Source organism: Centruroides vittatus, unplaced genomic scaffold, assembly GCF_030686945.1.
Source record: "Centruroides vittatus isolate TY-2023 unplaced genomic scaffold, ASM3068694v2 contig_377, whole genome shotgun sequence".
Lineage (NCBI taxonomy): Eukaryota > Metazoa > Arthropoda > Arachnida > Scorpiones > Buthidae > Centruroides > Centruroides vittatus.
The window spans coordinates 3,269,075-3,293,230 of record NW_027122198.1 but is presented as its reverse complement, the minus strand read 5'-3'; the positions used below and the strand labels follow the sequence as shown (position 1 = coordinate 3,293,230).

Below are 24,156 nucleotides of genomic sequence, written 5' to 3'. Positions count from 1 at the left end.
GTTTAATTATAAAAACTGGTACTTGACAATTTTTCTTATTATGCCAATGACAAAAGTAATTGTCATTGTCATCAATTATTAGTGAAATGATCTCAAAAGAAACTAATTATTTTTGAATTTTGATTAATCAAATTAAAAATCATAATTTTTAAATATTATAATGGATTAATTACATAAAATTAAGAGCCAAATGCTCAAAAAAATATGTAAACCTATTAATCTTTCATCAAAAGTAAATTGATCCAAATTTCTGAAATTTGGCAAAACAAATATATTTAGGACTGTTTCAAATTCAGAGATTAGAAAATTCTATTTTAAAATAAAATGTGGTCTGTGATAAAAACACTGGTCTGTAAAAAATTTAATAATTACAATATGAATAGAGAAAAAGAAAGGAATTTCTAATAATGATATCAAATTTATATTGTTATTTGTAGATGTTAAGACTGTCAAAACAGAGGACAGCATGATACATCTTTTTTGTCTAATGTTCTGTGCTTAAGTGTCCCCTTGTGACCCTACATCTTTTTTTCAACCTATATCTGTGAGCATCCTAGTGGCAGTTACTCTGCACAATTATTGTATCTCCAATATACTTTTTTTCACTTTCCACTTTCTCTTATTAACTGATTTCTTATCCTTTCTAATGTGTCCTCTTTCTATTCTCTTATAGTAGTTTTATAGATCAAAAACAAGATATTCTGAATCAAAGTGTTACAAATGAATGAGTTTGTTTTCTTTAGGTTTTTATTGCTCTACATCACTAAATTTCACATGCTGATGCTCCTCTTTGCATTAAATAATCTTTTTTAAAAAAAAGATTAAATAATGCAAATATACTTTATTATTTGAAAATTTATTTTCTATTATGGACACCAAATATTGCTCCACTCTCTTAACTTTTGATTTTTAAATTCCAAGTGGGGTCATTGCGATCCCAAGGAATTGGTATTTGGTTGTCTGAAAATAGTAAATTTTAGACAGATATTTATCTGTTATTGATATTCCTATTCTATTGTAGAAATACACAAGTACCTTAAATAAAAAAAACTTTAAATTTAAAAAAAAAACAGTGATTGGAATAATCATTGGTTTGGTTTTATGATTCATCTAATGGTGCATATAATTCAGATAAATAAAGAACTATTGAATTAGTTTCTTTGAATTGAATAAAACATTTTCAAAATCCACAAAACTTTGCACCATTAAGAGAGAAAATCTGCTGTATAAGATAACCAAACTTATTTAATTATCAAAAAATGTTTGACTCTTCTCATACCTTTTGTTGGTTCAAGGAATTTTTACAAGATAGAAAAGAATAGGGTGTAAAAGCATATTTTCAAAATCTTTGTTTTTCCAGAAATATTTATAAGGAAAAAAAAAATCCATATACAAAAATTTTCTATAATTAGGTCCTATAAATGAGATCATAATGTCTTTATATATATTTTCTGCAAACATTAATAATTATACAAGTTATTTAATAATCATCATTTATTTATTTTAAATATTTAGAAAGTCACATGCTCTCACAACTATTGTGGTAATGAATAACATTGCTTTAATTATCAGAACTGAATGTTGTAATCAAACAAAAGATTTGATGTATCTATGACTAACATAGAAGGCTCTCATTTTATGCCAGTTTGATTTATACAAATTGACGACAATGCCAGTTTCAAATTTTCCCAAAATATCTTTTCTGTAATGTGTAGAATATTTTTTGCAAATGCTAATTACAAATATTTTTTCATGCCTGATGGTAGCACTAGTAATGCTAGTAACATTACTTTAATGGTGATGCTAAGCCATGTTGGATTGTTTACTGTTCACACAGTGTTTTGCCATTTTAAAGTAAAGTTTTTGTGTAATAACAAAACAGAAAATCCACAGCCATGTGAAATAAAAGGAATTAGTGAATTCAAATGTCCTTGTTGTTGAGAAATTGAGTCAATCCATAACCTTAAAAGATAAAATGGAAGTTGCTCATCAATTGGAAGGTGGTCAAGGCCAGACTAGTGTTTGTGAGGATTATGAATTTTTTTCTGTTGACTGTAGCAATGATGAAGAATGCAGAGAAAATAAAAAGTTTAATGGAGCAAGCTACCAGAGTAAGTGCAATGCAAGTTATTTTCATGATAAGTTTTTTTATCAGGAATGACAAATTAGTAGAACAAGAGGAGAGGTTATTAACATTGTAGGTAGAAGATTTGGATTGGAAAAATATTCCATTGAATCAAACTATTATTTGTGATTATCAATTCTTCAAAATAGATTTAGCTAAAGAAAGAAGGTATAGAAGAAATATTTCTATACAGTAAGAGCTGCTTTTCAGGCTGTAAGATAAGCATGAAGTGTCTTGGTGTAACAGTAAGTGGCAAATTAGTAAGTGCAGCTATCGAAGTGGCTAAAGAAGTGTATTCCATATAAAATTCTAAGCCATTGTACAGTACATATTTTGTATTAGTAAAAAATTTCAGTACTAAGCATGATTTTATTGGAAAAAATACATTGATTCATAAAAGCCCAGAATGCATCCCTATTTATTCCATAATAAAATGGATTTATTTTGTACCTAATTTGTTTATGCCACCTCCTTCAGGAATGCATCACTGGAATAAAATGAGGGTACAAAGAGACAAAAGTTTAGAACTGGTATTTGTAATGATGGAATACCAAGACAATTTTGTAGCTTCAGTAAATTTTATTTATATATTTTTAAGTTTAGAAGTTGGTTTGATTTATATATAAATATTTTCAAAGTATCCTCGCTCATCTTTTATCCTATCAACAATCTTAAAATATGATAATGTAATTCTGTTATTCTTAATTCAAAACAACCATTGTCCTTATTTTGTTCGATAATACTAGTCTAATTTATAAACTAACTTTATCTGAAGAGAGAGAACTTACAACTGGTTTAGCTAAAATACTTCTGAGAAAAGATTGTCTCAGGATCCTGTTCATTTGACCGTGGATCTTTGTGGAGGTAGTATCAGATATCATCAGGTTTCATGGGGGCGGCAGAAGCTTCTCAACATTCATGGTGAGACGAGTCCTTCTATGACCACTGTTGTCTGCGGGTATCCGCTGCTGTCCGTGTGGGCAATCAGGTGTGACCCCTTTTTATACACATTTTGCGTGAGAACTGTCTGAGGTCATTTATGATGTAATGCGTTCTAAGTTCATTTTAGGTCTGGATGTTGTTTACATGGGCTGTCAGGAATCGAACGTTTCGATAAATTATTGACACATGCTATCCGGTATTATTACTCAATTTACTCATAATGTCACTTATTTGACAGTTGTTATCATAATTAATTGGCTATTGTGACTAAGGCTAGAATTTAGGTTACAACCTTAGTAATACAGTAAAGCATCAATTATCCGACCCCCGATCAACCATCACATTGGTTAACCAACCGTGTTGTAGTCCAAGGTCCTAGAATGTATTCTAGGACCTTTGTTCTAGTTGGCAAATTCAAATGTCCGCTAGTGATATGGTGCTACAATATGTGGCTATGTCTTGGCTACTTTAATATTATTTTTGTTAAATTTTTGCGTGTTTTAACTGGCAACACTAACTTGACCATGAAAGGGAGGCTGGTATTTAAACTAGGCTTATTTAACGATGCTATCCAATTGCTGTTTTTAAAATGTGCAAGATTTAGCGGCAAAAAAACAAGTGTCAGCTGCAAAGCAAAAGAAAATTTTGGACTTCTTTTTCTAATGTATGGGCCTACTTAATGTAAAATATGTAACCCAAATATAATTTTTCTTGTTTTATATTTTTCAATGTACAGTACTGTATTTATTTTGCGCAAAATAAAGAAATAATTTTTAACAATAAAACGGCGACAATAATTATTAAAAAAAAAAATTTGTTAGGCTTAACATCGATGAAAATTCAATGCAAAGTAGGTTAATAGCAATATACTAATTACATGGGATATACTAATAATGTATTTTTGCATACTTTTTGGTTATCCGACCAACCCCAGTCTCCAATTGAGTTGGATAATCGATGCTCTACTGTAATTGTCAATTTAGAGAGATATTTTATCAGTTTTATCTATCAACGAATTGGGAGAAATAGGATGTGTGTGTTGGTTTTTCCACTTTGTCATTCTTTCCCCATTTGCCTGTTTGAGCTTGTGAAAATATGTTAATTTCTTTGTTAAAAGAAATACACATGGAACCAAAATAAAAATGAAAAAAGTAAATTTTAATTTAGGTAAAAGTTATTAGCTACAGGTTCTTTTAGGATGCCAGTATATTTTCTGTCCCGACAGATGGAAATAAACGTATGAGCGAACAATGTTGTACAAAAATTCCCCGACTCATATATAGCTCGTGACAAAAGGAAAATAATTAAACTAATCTTTGTAATAGTATAACATTAGCATAACATGAATAAAAAAATGAAAATTAAAACTAATATTAAACTAAAGGAGGAGAATAAAGGACAGGTAAGAAAATGTAAGAAGTTAGGAAAGGGGGTACCCAGCGTTGGTCTTTGAGGTCTTTGAAAAATTGGTCTCTTTTATAACGTCCTTGGCGAGGGTCTTACACAAAATATGTAGAGGGGGTTCTCTTCTTCCTTTCAGTTCATTCGCTTGCCAAAATTCACAGTTAATTCTCATGAATTGATCACAAACAAAATGGATCGATCATGACGAATTCTTTAGTCCATCAATCAAACACTACTCTTTCTCTTCTGCACGCTGCCAGAATGCACCCGAAGCTCCTCTCTCTCCTGCTTTCTTGAGTCCAAATCCTTTTTGTTCTCCTTCACAACCCTCTTGCCCTCTAGTTTTGTACTCGACCCCTCGGGTCGCACACCCTTTTTGTTTTAGGGGATATACTATGACCATGTAAGGAAAGGAATTTTGGAGAGACATTCCAAAGAGGAAAAACAATAGGTAAAGAAAAGAAAAGGGGATAAAAGCATGAGAAAGTGAAATTAAAAATAATAATAAAATATAAACTATATACAAACACATGGCATACAGCCACAAGCTTTTGTTCACCCTTTCCTTGGGAATTGCATTAAATATTTATTTAAAGTAATATTTTATTACTTAAAATACTTCCTTAATTGGTCAAATTCTCGCATGATTTTAGTTTACTAATGCCTTTTTTAGAATATGTTGATGTACCTATTCAATTTTGTTTGAATTCCAAATACATTTTCATTGCCTAAAGATGATATTAATGCAATATTGAAAGAATGTCATATCTATTTTTGTTTGAATTATAGTAGTGTAATTCCAAAAGACAATGGTTTGCTTTTATAAAAATTTCATAATTAATTTTTGCATATATTCTTTAAATTCTTATTACAGATTCATGTCTCAGATTATTCACTGGATAACTATTAATAAAATTTTACAGATTATTTGTAAAGAGTTCTAAAAATTAATAAAACAGGATATATTTTTTTACTGTGTCTTCATTTACTGTGTATATACAGGGTGTTTTAACACTATAAGTCAGAAATGCTAAGGTAGGTAAAGGGGACCTAAATAAGCAGATTTCGTATATGTAAGGTCGCCGACTTCCAGGGGAAAACAGTTAATCACGTGTCAAGAAAACCTAGGGTCAAAAACGTATGTGGGTGGTGGCGGTAGAAGACAAAGATGACAAGTGTCTTACACAAAACCGTTTATTCTAACTACTAAGTCAATTTACAGATAATTGCAGTACAACACGATCTACATCGTTAGAGTAGTGTTGCTGAGGTGACATTGGGAACGTTCTGGGGCTTCCTAGGTCAATTTCGGAGAGACAGTCTTGTGGCGCTGATGGACGATGAGATGTGGTCTCATTGTAGATGAGGGGGAGTCTTGTCGGCCTCTGTAGACAGCAAATTTCGTTTTCTGGGATCTCCAGATCGTCTTGACCTGGGCAGACTTGACTGGAGAGGAACCACCTGTCTTAACGAGAACTGCCGCACTTCTTTTCCGAATGACCGAAGGAGGATCGAACTCTATAAAACTCCCGAGTTGTGAGGTCAAAATCTTTTCCCCCTTGAATCTTACCCTTTTGATTGGTTCTGTTCCTCTTCTCCCTTACCTCGATTAGTCATTTCTTTTGTTTCTATGCAAAACCGGAGACCGATCTGGGTCAGGAGTGTTCTGAGAGGTGTGGACGGAGTCTTTGAAGTTCGTGCTCGTATATTCCACCGTTATGGCCCTGTCTTTGACGTTTTTGACCTCTAGTGGTCTGCCAGATGCTTCGGTGGCCATTTACCCCCCTTTGTTTCCCGTTTCTGACACTCGTACACGAGCACCTGGACAAAGCTCCCCCTCTCTCGGTTGACATCCCCTCGGTCGTTCATTATCGTGTCGCATTTGTTTTAGGATAAGTTTTGGGAAAGTTCCTTTCGTGTCTGGTTTACATCTCCAACACTTGTTCCTGACACGAGTTGACTCTCGAAATTTTGCGACTTTAGAACTTTATAATTATTCACCATTTTTATGCGTTTTTGCGATCCCTACATATAGGAATGTGGGTGCAGAAATTCCGCGCGAGAGATTTCCACACTGTTGAGTTCGGTGGATGAAAGTGCTTTTGCTGGCTTGGATCATCATTTCCTTCAAGGATTTTGAGCATCATGCATCGTTACACCAATGCGGAGCTTGCCGACATGCATTTTATGTATGGGGCTGTGCAAGGAAATGGAGTGGCTGCTCAAAGGATGTACATGGAGCGATTTCTGGATAGGAATCTGCCAGATCACCGAACATTAGAGCATCTTTGTCAGGAGTTGTGCGTGAGTGGATCAGTTTATGCTTCTAGGTGTGATACGAGCATTCAAAGATATTGCAGATTGCCTGCAGTGGAAGAAGCAGTATTATGCACAGTAGAGGATGGTCCTATGACAAGCTCAAGAGCCATTGGATGTGCAATGGAAAATGTGTGTGACATGCCTGACATTTTTACTAATGTACACCAATCTACGTGTTGCTGCTGTGAATCTTGAATCACTGTTGTTGGTCACTCTTTCAAGCAGCTATCGTAAACTGCTTGATAAATAAATTGTTGCTTTCCTTTGTCTTTATTTGTCTTTTCACTTCTGCTCATGCCTTCTCCTAGGAGAGGTTGGCAGCCAGCAAATACCACAATTCTTCTCTGTTGTGAGTCTTACAAATAATTTCTTCAGTATCTAGTCCCATCCATTCCCTAAGGTCATCCATCCAGTTTCGTTGTCTTCTTCCCCTTGATCTTTCCTTCTAATGTGAGTTCAGGGATTTCATATTTTTCTCCCCTCAGTATGTGTCCACAGTGTGCTAGATTTCTCCTCTCTATTTTTATTAATTCTCTTTTAGCATCTGCCATCTGTAACACCCTGTCATTAGTGGTCTTGCTTGTCCACTTGATCTTCAACATTCTTCTGATTTGCCCACATCTCAAAGGCCTCAATTTTCCTCTCCATATCTTTTCATAGTGTCCATGCCTCACATCCATAAAACAAAATGGGCCAAATGTAGCAATTTGTAAATTTATTTTCTTTTCACACAATTTTTTTCATCTGGTTAAACTTGTCTTTAGCTTGTCCAATTCTGCTTCGGATTTCCTTTTGATACATTGTCTGAATAGAATCTCTTCCCCAAATAACAGAAACTATCTACTTGTTCAAGGTTCTCCCCCTCTGCATTTCATCTTTATTGTGTGCTTATCTTTTCTTATGCACATTGTCTTAATCTTCTTTGTATTTACTGTGAGTCCCATTTCTTCACTTTTTGATACTAGTTTATTTAACAGTGTTTGTAGTTCTTTTTCTGATGTAGCAAAAATGTCTGTGTCATCTGCATATCTGAGATTGTTAATGCTTATCCCGTTAATCTTTACACCTTCTGTTCTTTCTTCCAGGGCCTCCCGCATTACATACTCAGCATACACAGCCCAGTCTAACCCCTCTTTTCACTTCAATCCATTTAGATTCTTCATTTCCCAATCTAACTTTTGTTTTCTGATTCCAATATGCATCTTTAATGATCTTAATGTCTCTTTTGTCTAGACCTAGGTTACAAAGTATTTATAGTAGTTTATCATGCCGTATCTTACCAAATGCTTTTTCATAATCCAGGAAGCACACAAAAATGGGGACATTCAAATAGATTGTTTTTTCAGCAATTTGAGAGAGGGTGAAGATTCTTTTCACTTACCTGTTGTTAATACTGTCTTATGTGCTAGTACTTCAATGCTGCATTTCGACACCCACATTCCTATACAAAATCTGCTTATTTAGGTCCCCTCTACCTGCCTTTACATTTCTGACATACATTGATAGTTTTCAAACACCCTAATACACCCTGATACTTATTGATGCCCTTTTCGCACTCCTTGTCGAAATTTTGACGTACTTGACTTTCTGCCATTTTTACTTTTTTTTACGGATTTCTTTCTACGTAATTCAGAGAAAATTGAGAAAAGAAAAAGTATATTTTACGGAGAGAAAAATGTGGAGGTGCTCGTTCAATCACTGTTGAAGCAAAACACCAACCACATTTTTCTCTCCGTAACACAACACCCTGATACACCCTGATACAGTAAGACCCTACTTAATGTTGCCTCGATTTATGCTGATTCAAATTAACATGACATTTCATTGATTCGTATATAATATGATTATTCCCAAACATGAACCAATCAGCAAAAAGTGGCAATTTGTCGTAGCACCGTACATTCCTTATATCTGTTTGTTTGGTGCAATTTCAGAAAATATATAACATCATGGATGCCATAGGAAATATCAACTTGGCTTGGCAAGAATTAACTGATAAATGCATGAACGGAGTGTGGAAGAAGTTATGGCTAAAGGTATCCAAGAATTCTCAACGTGAAGAGCCTATGGCTGTATTGTTAGGTTAACCAAATTGTCAATCTAATCAATACAGCAGGACTAGATGTAGACAAACAGAATATTGAGGAGTTACTGCATGTTACTGGTGAGAGCCTTACCAACTGTCGTCACCAATCACGACCTTCAAGAACTGGAATAACAAGGAGTTCATGTAGAACTGGAAAATTGGGTTTTTTGTTTTCAGAATCACTAAGAACTTGCTACAGATATCCTTAGTAAAAGTTTTGTAATGATAGCCGAAATTGTTAATCAAGTTGTAGCAAATGATCTAGATTTTGAAAAGAGTGAAAAAGCAAAATGAGGCATTTTGGATGTAATCTTCTGCTACTGACGTTTGTTTAAGAAAAGAAAAAAAGTGACAAATAAAACTACATGACTTTATTGCAAAAAACAAGAATTTCAGAGGAGCTGGGACCTTCATCACTAAAAATGAACTTTACATTTCTGTGTGCATGTGTTTGTGTTATTTAACATATGCTAATTAATATAAAAATAATATAACTTAAAATTATAGTAAAATTTGCTTATTTTTGGTTGCATGTTCCTGGTTGCATGTTCCTCTTTCCCTATTTACTCTGTTAAAATGACTTCATTTAACACTGTTTCATTTAGCGCTTTGTTGTCTAGGAACGCATCACTGCATTAAGCAGGGTCTTACTGTAAGAGTATAAAATATATATATGTATTTTCTGTCTTATCTTCTGTCTGTCTTATTAATTTTTAGAAATCTTTACAAATAATCTGTAAAATTTTATATATAATACAGTAAAACCTTGATTTAATATGGACTTCAGATTTAATGGACAAAATTTCCATTAAATCCAAAGTCTATTACCTTCAGTACTTAAAATGTGTCTTTTTCAAATTATTGATTTTTTATAATTTTTTAATACTATTTAATTTTTTTTTGAAATGTATTAATATTTAATTTTGTATAAACTGAATAATAGCTGAACTATGATTAAGATTATCTCAAATAATACACAACTCAAATAGAGGTAAGCATTACATGCCATCTCTTAACTAAATTAATAATTATAATTTTAATAATTTATTAATTTAGTTAAGAGATGGAGCCTAATGGTACTAAACAAATTTGGTACTAGAGGTAACTAGTACCAAATTTGTTTGTATTAATTATTTGATTATAGCTATATTATAGCCTGAATATTTAGGCGATTGTTAGATTATTAGATTTATATCTCATATTTTGCTATTTTGACAGTTTGATGTCAAGATTTTCTAAACAAAATCATAGCAGTACAATGTAAGAGCTAGAGAAATGGTATTGTAACAGAATTACAATTCATTACCACTTTAATTGCATTAAAATTAGAGAAGATTCATTCATCTACTGTATTTTTGCGGAATTACCGGCATGCTGGTAATTCCAACTAAAATATAAAATTAATCAGATTTAAGAAAACTATTGTTATATTTTTCACATTTGTTTAACATTTCCTGATTTTATGTCTGTCAAATTACAGTGTTTTCCTTTACAATACAATAAAACAATTAGCAACTTATTGACATTATTATTATTACACTGACTATTACTAATAATAATAGTAAGCTACATTGACCATCCACCTTGACTTAAAAATAATACCTTCCTCTCAAATTTTACACAAAGTGGATGTTAACGTAAGTTGAGATTATTTACAGCCAGTTTCTTAAATTTAATGTTTATTTTTGCATTTTTAAATCAAATTACCATAAAATAAAAAAGCACTTTTTGAATTCTATGAGTATTTTACACCATTAGAAAGAAGACGAAATGAAGAAATTAAATGCATAATCGTAGTTATTTTTATGTAATGATGACAGTTTCAGTTTTAGAAAATAAAGTGTTCCTTTTTACCTGACGTAATGCTTTCATTTTTTAATGCACCCTCTAAAGAGTCAGTGAGGTTATATATCCCTCTAAAGAGGGATATATAACCTCACTGGAACCAGTATGGTGGCATTCCTCAGGATAAACCTGTATGCCAGTTTTTCCATATGAAAATATCTGATTTCCTGGTCTCCCTCAGATAGACCAGCATGTCAGTCATTCTGTGGTGGTTTGTTGAGAAGGGCTTGTAAATCCGCGAATGCACGTTACAAGTATAAACACAGAGACTGATACACAATTAAAAGTCTTTTTATTTCCCTTCCGGAACAAGGTTCTTTCCTTTTCTAATTTTACAAAGGATCCCAACTGGAACAACTTCACTGAGGAAGGGGGGCGCCACGTACCAAGAATCACACCCGCGCTTGTAACAAAAACTTTTTTTTTTTTTTTTTTTTTTTACACCCGACTTAAAAATAAACTTATATCTACCTTAAAACTAAAAAGGAAAGGGGAAACAGATAGATTTAGGAAAGAACGAAAGTGGATAGAATTAGATGGAAGGTACCCGGGTCTACGATGATCGGTGTTTTCGCTGGAGTGTATTTTCGCAATGGCAGTCGCTTTCCTCTCTTTTTCTTGTTCGGCTGTCTGCCCTCGACGTCTTTCGATTACCTCAGTTTTGTGTCTATTTTCCCTTGGCCTCGACGGTCCTGTAGCCTCCTTTCGACTTTTTTCGTTCCTGGTCGATCGCTGGCTCACACTTCCGTCCTTCTTGAGGTCCAGTAGAAAAGTGTCCCTTGATCACCACTTAGCCTTCAGGGCATCCTCGCCTTCTTTTGTTCTTACTTAGGAGGGGTAATCCTGCCCTCCAGCAATAACGATCAGGTTATTTAGACAAAGGAGAAAGGAACGGAAATAAGAGAATAGAATGAAGGAAGAAGGAAGATAGAAAATATATATATATATGTATTTACAACTTATGAATTAAACAATATGGCTGACGGCCACAATTCTGTGAAAATACAGAAGTAGTAACAGTGTAGTGCAAAGAAGCAATGTAATTAAATAAATCTTTCTGGAACCAAAAGCCATTATACGGTTACATTTCCATATTTATTCCAACATAATAAACATCTGTAGTTAGAAATCTAATTTTTAAATTATTTGTTAATATTTTACTCAAATATTTAAATATAATTGTTAATGTACAGTATATATATGAATTCCGAACAAAATATTTGTTAAGAACATATATATTTATTTAGTATGTTCCTACTATAAATAAAATAAGTGGAAAATAAATTACTAATTTATCATTATCATTAAACTATATCTCATTTTCTTTTATTTGGTAAGGTTTCAGTTAACAATATATATTTTATAACAATATATATCAACTTTAAAAAATGAAGAGGCTTTTGTACAGCAATAAATTTAATAAACAAAATAATTAAAAGTACCTGTAACTCGATAGGATTTAAACGTGAGAGATAGGCATCTGTAGGAGGTCTGTCTGAGTTCAAAGACTGACAGTTTTCACAGAAGTGTTCTTTCGGTATTTGGCTTTCATCCAGGATCCCAAAACATATAGCATGTTGCCTCTTGTTGCATGATACACAGGATAGCATCAGAGGATCTTCCTGAATATCAAAAGTATCAAAATATTATAAATTACAGTACTGAAACATGATATGGTAAACATTAAATTAATTGAAAAATCAAAATAATATATCAATACTTATTTTTACAATAATGCAATGCTAGTTGAAAAAATTTTTCCTTGCCTTATTTTTTTATCTTTTTGTTTCTTTATTAAATGAAATTGCTTTTTTAGTAATTGTTGATTGATGATATTTTTTAAAAATATTTTTGTAAAGAATTATTCATACACAAATATTTTCTTGTAACCAAGTGGCTTGGTGAAAAATGGCACACAACTCTTTTTTGTAGTTTTATGGGATATTAACAAATTTGTATTTGTGCATTGTTGATCGGTCTTTTGAGAAACTTTCACAGTTCAGTTGTACAGTACATCCCATGGGTTACTCCAGCATTAGTAAAATGTTGATGAATTAAAATACTAATCCTCTAGTATTTATGAAACCATGCTGGTACTTTTTTGCAACTTGAACACCAACTATATAGTGTATTCACTTCAGCCCAAAACATGTACAAGCAATTAGTACATGTATCAACTGAATACACTAAATAGTTGGTGTTCAAGTTCCATCTTTTGCAAAAACTTTCTGATGTGAGATATGCTGTTTTTCCACCAAGCTCCTCAATTATACAAGAATGTTAATCAGTAAATTCACACAAAATTATATTCATTGATTTTAAAAATTTAAATATACATAATATGATTTTGAAAATTAAAAAAATATAACATAATCAATAAATTTACACAATTTTTGTGTAACTTGATTAAATATTCCCAATTTACAAAAACTTAACAATTTCGTTCATAATTTAATAAAATTGAAGACAAAGTCTGCCCAAAAGAGACCACAATTTATTTTTTCCATATTCCAGAGGATACACGTTCTTGGTGACTGACCTTTCTTTTTAGGCTACTCATCACCAGAAGTTAAAGTCCTTTTAAAAAACACAAAATATATCCAATTAAAATTACAAGTAATTTCTAAAGAAGGAACTGGTAACATACAGACATCTTGCTTGCATCCATCATACCTTTGTTGCAGTGTTACTGTTTTTATCTAAAAGTGCTTCCAGCTCTTGTTTTTAGTGGATAAAAACAGTAACACTGCAACAAAGGTATGATGGATGCAAGCAAGATGTCTGTATGTTACCAGTTCCTTCTTTAGAAATTACTTGTAATTTTAATTGGATATATTTTGTGTTTTTTAAAAGGACTTTAACTTCTGGTGATGAGTAGCCTAAAAAGAAAGGTCAGTTGGCAAGAACGTGTATCCTCTGGAATACAGAAAAAATAAATTGTGGTCTCTTTTGAGCAGACTGTCTTCAATTTTATTAAATAATAACATCCATCAGACATAATGACGAACATTTGCAAATTTCATTCATATTTACATTTTATTTATATGAGAAGGTTTGGCTTCCAGAACTATAAATTTAAACGAAAACCATGGGGAAAAACCCTTTTTTCTCAAAAGTCATTACCTTAAGGTAACATTATTTTAGGCTAATTCACTGAAACATTTTAATAACCTCATTTAATTCATCATAAATTAAGAACACAGTGATTAATGCATATCAAAAAATAATTTATTCAACTTCTTTTTGGTATTGGTTTGATTTTGGGGAGCATGATGTAATTGACAGGAATAAATCAAGGAAAATATAGTAGTGTGTAATATGCATACATCAGTACTGCCAAAAAATTTCTTAATCGCCAATTATTATTTATAGTGAATTTATTTGGTGAACTCAATTCAATACTCTTAATTCATTGTTTGACTTAGCAGAGTAAATGTTTTGTGAGTGATTTTTATCCATTTTTATAACGTTTGAACTCTTGTTGGACATTCATGCATTTGTTGTCTCAGAAAAACCTCTGTCAAAAAAAAATGTCAGACATTACTTTTAAATAGACTACAGAGTATTAACCCAAATGTGGTGTCTTTACACACACTATCAAATATGTTAGTCATGCAAGAAAAATTACTCTAATTTTTTTTATAGGTAGATTTTGTCAAGCCATGGATATGAGAAGCAAACAGCTATTATCAAATTCCTGACCAAAGAAGGATGTACTGCTGCTGACATCTACAAGAGGCTCAGAAATGTGTATGGTGAGGCAACAATTGATGTGAGTATGCAGAGATGGATAAAAAAGTTTAAAGAAGATAAAACTGCAAGTTGAAGATAAACTGCAAATTAAAAAGTCATTGATGGCAGTCATAAAAACCAAAACAGGGTGGATGATGTGATAGACTAGCACAGGGGTGGCCAATAGTTTTTGCCCAGGGAGGTCCCTTACAGCAACAAAAAATTTTTGTACAACCTGGTTCTTTATTCTATTCTGTCCTCCATCCTTGTTACATCTCACCCTCTATTATCTGTTTTCCACTTTCCTGTAGTGTGTGTGATCCATAAAGATCTGCAGGAGTATGGTTGTGGGTATGTAGGAGTGTAATTAGATTACCATGGACAAAGGTTATTTTTTTTCTTGCTGTCTCCCAATGACTTAATCTAACCTTTCATAAGTAACCTATGTATATAAACTTATTGTGGAATTTGTGTATATATGTGGTAGTTGGCACAAAAGTCCTTTTCAACAATTCAACATGTGGATCTGTAATATTCATCAGGCAATATTATTGACCAACAATTTGTTAACATAAACACTAGATCTAATATCCTCAGCTGGTAATTACTTTGATGCAGATGGATTTGAGTTCTGAGATTACCTTAGCAAAATTTTACACACACACAAGTCCTGGAGAGCACATCACTCTTCTCCTCAAAATGTGCAAGTTCTTGAGCAACACCAAAGCAACCAATGCACCAACCAGAGAGTCCAAGAGACCAAGTTGACAGTCTCCACCCCTTAAATATCCTCTCTCCATCCCAATAATGTTGCCAAAGAAAACTAGCCAAAAAAAAAAAAATAATAACGAAAAATAAAAATTTAACAAATATATACCCCAAAAACTGGCTGGTATACAAATGTATACTGACAATTACTGCCGAAATGGCACAAGTGTAAGTTAGTTGTAAGGATTAGTTACAAAAACATTTTTGTAATAAGTAATCTCAAGTTCTTTGTATAAATCATATTTTGTAATTATCCAGTGACATTTGTGTTTAGGTAGATGTAACCATCAGCTACCCTGAGTTGGAATCCATTGGAACCTATATCTTATATATTATGCAAAAATAAATTCAATTTTTTACAGTCTGCAATGTATGGTTTTTTTTTTTTTTGGGTGTTTATCTTAGTTAATGGGACCCTTTCTTAATTGCCACAACCTGTTATATTGACAATGTGCATGTTTTAATGTAGAAGGTGACGAATGATAATATCACTTATTGTTAGTACATAATCCATTTTTCATTGTAAGTCAGTAGTTTTTCCAAAAACAGTTTGCTTTTATGATGAGAAAGAAGAAATTAACAAATTGAAAATCTCTAGTATTTGTTCTCTGCTGTGAGTTTGTGAAATCCATCCATTTATATACTTTTATCATTCATACCAAATCTGTCTGCAAGCTGTTCACATCTGACTTGAATTTGGTTCAATACCACTCTTTAATTTGTTGTTATCAAAGATGTTTGTCATCCTTCACAGGAAGCATCTATAAAAGGTAGACATCTTCTGATGAAATTTTTATCATCATTTTTGTGCTGGGCATGTCTTTCTGGAAGCTTATACAGCATCCCAAGTATAAATTCATAAAGTGTGTCAAACTTCCTTCTGTTAGATGATCATACAGTTCCTGGAGTTTCCCACAGTAAACAAGAGAAAAAATACTCAGTCCAAGAGCATTATCATGCACACAGTGACAAAAGATCAAGACCTCACAATCAAATCTTTCCACTTCTCCTCAAGGATAACATATGACAAAATCATTTTCAAAATTCCCAGCTAGCACAAATGACACCTCTGAATAAAAATTAAATTAAAAAAGGTTTTTCATTAGTAATTACTATAACATGACAACTTTTATATGAGATAAAACAAAATTTAAATCTCAATCTTTTAATGGAACTTTGTTCTGAAACTTAATTACCAAACATTATACATTCATCTATAATGTTACTTAAAATAATTCAAATTTTTATATTATTTATGTTTGTACAGTAATTTTTCTCTCTACTTTAAACAAACATTAGAAATTTCAAAATATATTGTTATACTTGACAATTGGCTACAGGTATTTATTTTTAATTCTTCAGTGGATGTATGGATTACATATAAAATTTGCCTTGTTTCTTTTATGAATACTTCTTTATCAAGAGAAGTTACATATGCAATTCCTTCAGATGTTGATATTTCAATGTTTTAGCTGGCTTTGTTTTGAAATTTCTCACTTAATTGCCAATAATGTTTGTTTATCCAACCAAACTCTGATGGGTTACAGTTATAATTCACACACATATATATATATATATATAAGAATGTAACAGCCTATTGTGTGGTTAAAATCAGTAATGTTCTCTTTCTAATATTTTAAAAATTATAGAGAAAACTGTAGCTGAATGCAGACAATTATGGCAAAAACTATATTAGTCAATGTCATAATTTGCTGTGTATTACTGTGTTAAAGATTTATAAGTTTTTGATGAAAAAGATATGGCGGTTGGACATAGGTGGAGAGTGCTTACCAATACCCAGGTAGAGAGACCCATCAGTATGAAACATTTCCACCTCAAACGGCAATGTAACAGGCTTGTCACTGAGCCAGTTGGTAACTTTTTCTAGCTATGACCATTGGCAATTGTGTTCATTCTTAAGTTTTGGATACAAGTGAATTTATAATTGCATGTTAAAGAAAAAGTAAATAAAAGAATTATCATCATAATAATAATGTAACGTGGTATACATGAAACATTTCTCCTTTTATAATCCAGTTTGTGTTAACTGAAAAGGAATTTAGTATTATAACAAAATATTCATGAAATAAACTTTACATTAATTTTAATTGAATAAAATTTGTTTTATATATAATTTAGAAAAGCTTATAGTTTGTTATTGAATTTTATTTTAAAATTTGTTATTAAATTTCTATTGCTTTTATCTTCACGAATGTGTTTGTATTATTTGATTAATGTGAAAATATAAAATGAATTTGAAGACAGTAAATAAATGGTGGTTCCTCTTGGAAAGATTGTGTTCCAGAATGCAAATGTTTTTGACAACCAACCTTTCTTTGTAGGCTACTTGCCTACTTTAAAAAGTAGGCAATGGTTTTTTAAAAAACACACAAAAATAACCAATTAAAAATACAAAATTTAAAAATCAGAACTGGTGACGTTACAGACATCATCTTTCTTTCCATCCTTACCACTTGTGGATATAAAGCTCAAACATTCACAAGTGGTAAGGATGGAAAGAAAGATGTCTGTAATGTCACCAGTTCTAATTTTTAAATTTTGTATTTTTAATTGGTTATTTTTTGTGTTTTTTCATTTTGATGGCCAAGTAGCCTGCAAAGAAAGGTTGGTCGTGAAAAAAGTTTGTATTCTGGAACACAAAGTAAATAAATGGTGGTTCCTCTTGGAAACTGTCTTCAAATTTATTATTTTTACATATTGCAATCTGACAAAATTCTACAATAAAATATTTTCTTACCTTTGTAAGTCCACAGGGACATTGAGCTTTGTCCAATTTGCTAGATTTGGATTTACAACTTTCATTCTCTTAAAACACATTAAAATTATAAATATTAGAAATTTATGGGATAGAATAAAAAACATTTAAATAACATTTTAATTTTATAAGCATTCAATTTTCAAATTAATTTTAATAGATTTATAACTTCCAACTGCTTACTGAAGTGCACATAAATAATCAACAGATAAGATAAATACAGTAAAAACCTGTTCAAAGAAGAATCTAAATAAAACAAACTTTCATAAATGGGAAAAGTTCTTCAAAACAGAGCAATTTTCTATGTTTAAAAAAAACCCTGTTCAAAACAGAAACTTGCCAAACAGGTGTTCAGTACTGTGTGATTCCTGTTTATATAGGTTTTACTGTAAAGACCATCTTCAGATTAAGTTGGAAGTTATAAATATACAGTAGTCAAATTAGAGTTTGGACTTGATAATTTCAATAAATACAAAAACACAAAAGTTTACAAATTTTATATAAAAATTTACATTATAATAAAACATTGAAATTTCAAAGTTTAAAGAAAACTATTTAAGTATTAAAAAAGCTATTGTATTGATAAATTATAACTTTTAACAGCATTGCCCATTTATTAATCTCATCAATATATAAATGATCAATGTTGAAACTAAAACAATTTGACAAAATAAAATAAATGAATATTATACAGGGTGTAATTAAAAAGTAATTCTTTAAAGTCCATAGTTTATAAGTCAAAGCATTGTCAAGTATAATTCCAATGGATATTGTTGGTAATGACTCAGACTGGCAACACGAATGGTATAACTGTACTTCGTGTCATTTTAACCATTAACCAAATACAAATGATGGCAAGATAACAAAAATGTCTTGCAAAGAAATTTCAGCAGTTATTTCACTTTTTGGGACCTATAGGAATTCATGGTTTGTATTGCAACACTTTAACATGCTTAAAATGGGCTATTAGGAGAAAATGTCTTAGATTTCTTAGTGAGGCATTATTTTCCTCCACGACATTGCCAGCTTATAAAAGACATCTTGGATGGTAGATTTGCTGCAGTCCTTCCATATAGTCCTTAGATCTGATCCTGTAAGATTCCCATGTATCTTACTGATTTGTATCTGAGGAAGGAAATAGATACAAGTCATTAACACATTTATTCACTATATATTGAGTACAGAACAGGACCAAAAGGAGAAGGGGCTGCAGTTTCTGAGCTTTTATATTGAGCAACAAGACCTTTGGCACTGTGATTGATGCACCCTTTACAAGCCGTGGCGAGACACGACACGACAGATCTGTTATATTTTTTTACATTTGAAGGAAACCATACATGCTCACCATTTCAATAAAAAAAAAAGTGAAAGCTGAGAGTGATTCCTGTCCTTGTTACTGCATAGCTGCAGCACTAGACACAGGAATCATTTGAAGATGATGGTTTTGTTGAGATAGCATATTACTTGCAGATAAATCCCTATGTATGTGTTTACTTTTGTAATAGAAGTATTTGTCTGTGTTATATGCTTTGTGAAGTTATTTTTTGATTATCCTGCATGTATTTGATTGTTAATTTTTATAGAAATAAAGTAATTATAGATTTCTTGATTTTGACAGACTTACCATTTTTTCTTGAACTTCGTAACTGCATTGGTTCATTCTTTTTGTCGTCTTTGAAGTCATCATAACTATCTTGGATCTAAACAAGACTCATTTTAAATATTTTTTGAAAATAATTAAAACAACATGAAATAATAATTATAGTTTTGCTTATTGATTATATGAATACTTTACTTTATAATGTTTCTAATTAATAAATGAATTCAATAAAAAAATTAGAGTGTAAACACTTTTTGGTCTATGGATGAGTCTTCTCATTAAGCTAGTTTACTTCTATAAGACATTAAATTACTGGAAAGGAGTAGAAGACCCAATCTTACAGCACAGCCTTTGAAAAGGAAGGACGAGTTTTAGAGGAAGTGAGGAGGAAGAAAAAGGAAGAAAAGAAAAGACTAATAGGAAAGTGTGAAACATGAGACCTCAGAGCACCCAGTTGGTTCCATTAATTGAAATTAACAAATTGTACAAAACATGGGACATAGCCCATAAGCAAACAGTGAATATAATGGAATTACAGAAAGGCATGGATGCCCAAGGGGCTGCATCTGATGAGGCAGCCCCTTGGGTGTCCATGCGATATACAAATAGCAGCAACGTGAATGGCCAGACACAAGGGGGCTGCCAAGTAACAAACCTGAAACAAAATTTACATGAAAATTATAAAAGGAAATGATACAAAGACAAGTGGTTGAGCATTTCTCAATCTAAGACCCATGAACAGCCTGCACTTAGGCCCAATGGGTTAACGAACGGTAGGCCTGCAGATAATAGCAACCTGGAAGGGCAAGCACTTTGCTGCTGGAAACAGCCCAAAAACAAATATGCATTTATTTGTTTGTTTTTATGAGTTTATGTACAAAAGATGGGTGGGAGAACACATCCCAACCTTGACCCATAAAATGGCCTATACTTAGACCTGATGGGTAAACAAACAGTGAGCCCCATATGAAAGCAATGCAAAAGGCATGGATGCCCAAGGGGCCTTGGGGGCTGGCCAAATACAAAGAGAACCTGAAAAAATAAAACAGAACAACAATAATATATAGCTACGGATAGAAAACTCCCTTAACAGCCTCTTGGCCAAGGTACTTAGGGAAAGTATTGTACAAGGAGGTGTAGAACAATACTTAGAAAGATGGAACCGTGACCCCAATGTTGATGACAAAGGTCCTCAGAGCACTGTCGGTCTTTTTGTTAAGAAAAAGTCTTTAACAGCATAGAGCCAGTGTAGTCCAGGTTGGTATATGGAGTTGATGAGGATTTTCTGCTGTAAAGTATACTTACTGCACACACAGAGGATGTGAGCAGTATCTTCTTCCCCAAGTGGGCAGTCACACTTTCCATTTCCTTTTTGTAGGAACCTCCTTAAGTAGGAACGGACATTCCTGTGACCAGTCAATATTTGGGTCTTACGAAAGTGTGGAACAAAAGTCCACTTTTCGCCTGTTCTTGATAATTAGAAGAAATTGATAGATGGGACAACGAAAACACAGGATAAGTTGCCAGCTTTCCATGGTGTGGTTTTTCAATTCAATATGAAGCCAGCAGCTAGGGAGCTCCCCAAAGACTACTACCCTCTGCAACCGAGCAGCCTTTCTCACAACGAGGTTGGCCCTCTCATTACCATCTATGCCCAAGTGGTCCCTTATTCATGAGAAAGATAACATAAGGCCTGCCGACTCAAGGTGCTGAAGGTACATCAGGATACATTTAACAATTGTGCACTTAGTATTTAACTTATGAATTCGAAGGAGAGCAGTCCTGCTATTGCTATTGATAACAATTGGATTTTTGAAATTTTTGTGGTGTGCTTCCACATATTGAAGTACCTTTAGGATAGCCAGGCTCTCAGCTTGATTTATTGAATAGTGGCTCTCCAGTTTAGAGTGCATTTGGTGGACATACTGCCCATTTTCACTAATGATCACTGCCGAGCACCCTACGCCTTTGGGGGGTCTTCGACCCATCGGTAAAAATTTTTATCCCTGGTCAAATGTCCTGAGAGTTGTTGTGGATCCTATTTATAAAAGGCTGGGTATGAGCTGGATGTGTCTGATGGTATCCCTGCATAAGATTCATTTTATACTTAACAATGTTCTCTGCAATGCTTTTGATTTTAGTCGGCAGATTTTTTTTCTAGAAGACCACCATCTGGATTTTTGTTGAGATGGAATTTCCAGAATGTTTCCAATCTTGATATTGAGTGGAACTAAGTTTACAATGACTTGGAGAGCACTGGTGGGAGCCATTTTGAGGTCCTTGTAATAGATGTCAGGCAACCCCAGTGAATGGATAGAATGCTTCTTTTTGCATTCTTTTTGATGCCACCTTTCCCTACACTTCAGCCTCATAGAATACTGCTGGATCGATTGCATTCTCATAGATTATCTTCAATGTTTGGTATTTAATGCCCCAAAGGTTTCTGCAAATGGAGCTAAGTGAGTGTGTGAGTGTGCAATTTCTTTTTAATACTTTTGATATGCCCAGTCCATGTCAGCGTTGTCAAGCATGATCCCTAAATATTTCATTTCTGTGCTAGTTTGGATTTTTTGTCCATTAATCTGAATAGCCAGATGATTGACAAAGGGCCTTTTACTCTAGAAGACTATAGACTTACATTTCTCGATATTGATTTTCAATTTATCTTCTGCCCATTGTTATCAATAGAAGTCTGTTCATTCTGACCTGCAGCACCTCTTGATTTCTATGCCTCATGATGATGATTGTGTCATCAGCGAAGTCTATAATATCGGTATCAGGGTTGGATTGCTGGGGAGTTTGCCTTTCCTGGACTCTGAGAAGGCTGTCGTAAGCTAAGAGCCACAGGAGGGGTCCTGAGCAGGAGCGTTGAAAGCAGCCTCTATTAATTTTCCTTGTGAGAGTTGTATAGTCAGTCCTTATGCATAAGACAAAAGATGAGTCTTGGTTGTTCAGTGTTACATATTATTCTATAAGCTGGAAACTTAAGACTCATCATGGCTAATACAGGAACTATGGTACATTTAGTAAAAGATCATTTCCAGCACTAAGTGGCACACATTAATATTTTGATGTTTGTAAAATGGTTGTGTAGAAAGTGATTGGTCAATGAAGCTTTATATTTAATAAATAATAATCCAAGGTCAGAAATACATGGTTCTGATGCTAAAACCAAAAATACAAATCTAATTTAAACTCCATCAATGTAAACCATATTGTAAGAGACTTATTTTTAAATCTAAAAAAATGACATTTTATTCTAATTTTTTTTAAGATTATTCTATAAATTGTTTCATATTAACAAAAGTACAAAGAAACAAATCCCAAATTTTCATGATATAAAATAAAAACCAATAATTATTATGATTTTTTGAAAATAATCAAAACTTCAGTCTGCATCTCCAAACTAGAAATTTCATTTAGTAGCCTGCAGGTTATCTACATGATGTATTTTGGTATATAAATAATGAATTTAGGACTTACGGGTAAAGATACTACAGGGATATCTGTGCATCCAATGTTTAGTTTAATACAAAATTTGTGCAAAAATTTATTGTCAGTAGCTAAAAAAATTATTGTCAGTTGCTTTTTGAAAGTCAACAAAATTTTATAATTTGATGACTCTAACCATTAAAATGTATTTGTGGTTGTAGATTGGAAAAATTGAAGACATAATATTAAAAATTCTTCTGTGATCCACATGGTGTTTGTGTGATCCATATATATAACTATCTCATGTGTAGAGTAATGAAAGCTTAGTTTTGTACTGGTCACGGGTATATTGACTGCTACTTGTCATGGCTGTCAGATCTCATTCCTTTCTCCTTTCATCTTTTCCAATATTACTAAATTAAGGTGATGGCACACTTTCATCTGCTTTAGGGAGAGGAAATGGCCCCCATGACTTCCAAGCTTGTCATTATCACAAAGTCCTTATCAATTATAAATAATTCAAACTCTATTACAAAAAAATCCAATGTACAATTGGAGTACCTATTACTTACAAACTATGTTGTATTGCCAGCATTTTTACAGTCTGATTCAGAAAACAAAAAATATGGTCTTTGCAATTGATGTCTAATAATAATGAGTCAATATTTCTAGATGGAAAACTTTATGGGAGTCTTAAATATTGTTATTGGTACAACTATTTACTAAAATACCCAAATGAAACCAATTGTGTGTGTATTAAACTTACTCCTCAAATATAAAAAAACATTTAATGCAACTAAAACTTCATACCTGTCATATAACATGTATTGACAGGCACATGTAAATTTTGTAATGCTCATATGCTTGTATTCCATATATTGTCTTAATGTAAAGTATGCCAAGAATTAACACTGACTGTGGATCTTATTTAGTGGAAGAATTTTTGTCAGAAAAAAGGACTATATGAATATTTAGCTACAGAAAATATAAACTGTATAGATAAGAAATTAAATATTTTTATTAAAATAGTAAAAAGGCTTTGAATAATTGCCTTGATTCTAAATTAATTTTGTGTTTGATAACTAGAAATTTTTTATTGTTATTTTTTGCCTAGAATAGATTTGGTA

At 32.5% G+C, this 24,156-nt stretch overlaps 1 protein-coding gene and 1 long non-coding RNA gene across 2 annotated transcripts in view; one reads left to right on the top strand and one right to left on the bottom strand.

Annotated features, from left to right (window-relative positions):
- The window catches only part of LOC136975675 (uncharacterized), a 57,066-nt gene extending 42,402 nt beyond the window's left edge, over window positions 1–14,664 (top strand). The window contains exon 3 of the long non-coding RNA XR_010880809.1: window positions 14,371–14,664. This is a non-coding gene — a long non-coding RNA (uncharacterized lncRNA). The remainder of the gene's footprint in view (window positions 1–14,370) is intronic.
- The window catches only part of LOC136975674 (HORMA domain-containing protein 1-like), a 185,771-nt gene that overhangs the window by 41,530 nt on the left and 120,085 nt on the right, over window positions 1–24,156 (bottom strand). Inside the window, exons 10-12 of the mRNA XM_067270779.1 lie at window positions 19,622–19,697; window positions 17,980–18,047; window positions 12,164–12,343 (exon numbers count right to left, since the gene is read on the bottom strand). Coding sequence (XP_067126880.1) covers window positions 12,164–12,343; window positions 17,980–18,047; window positions 19,622–19,697 — 324 coding nt within the window. The remainder of the gene's footprint in view (window positions 1–12,163; window positions 12,344–17,979; window positions 18,048–19,621; window positions 19,698–24,156) is intronic.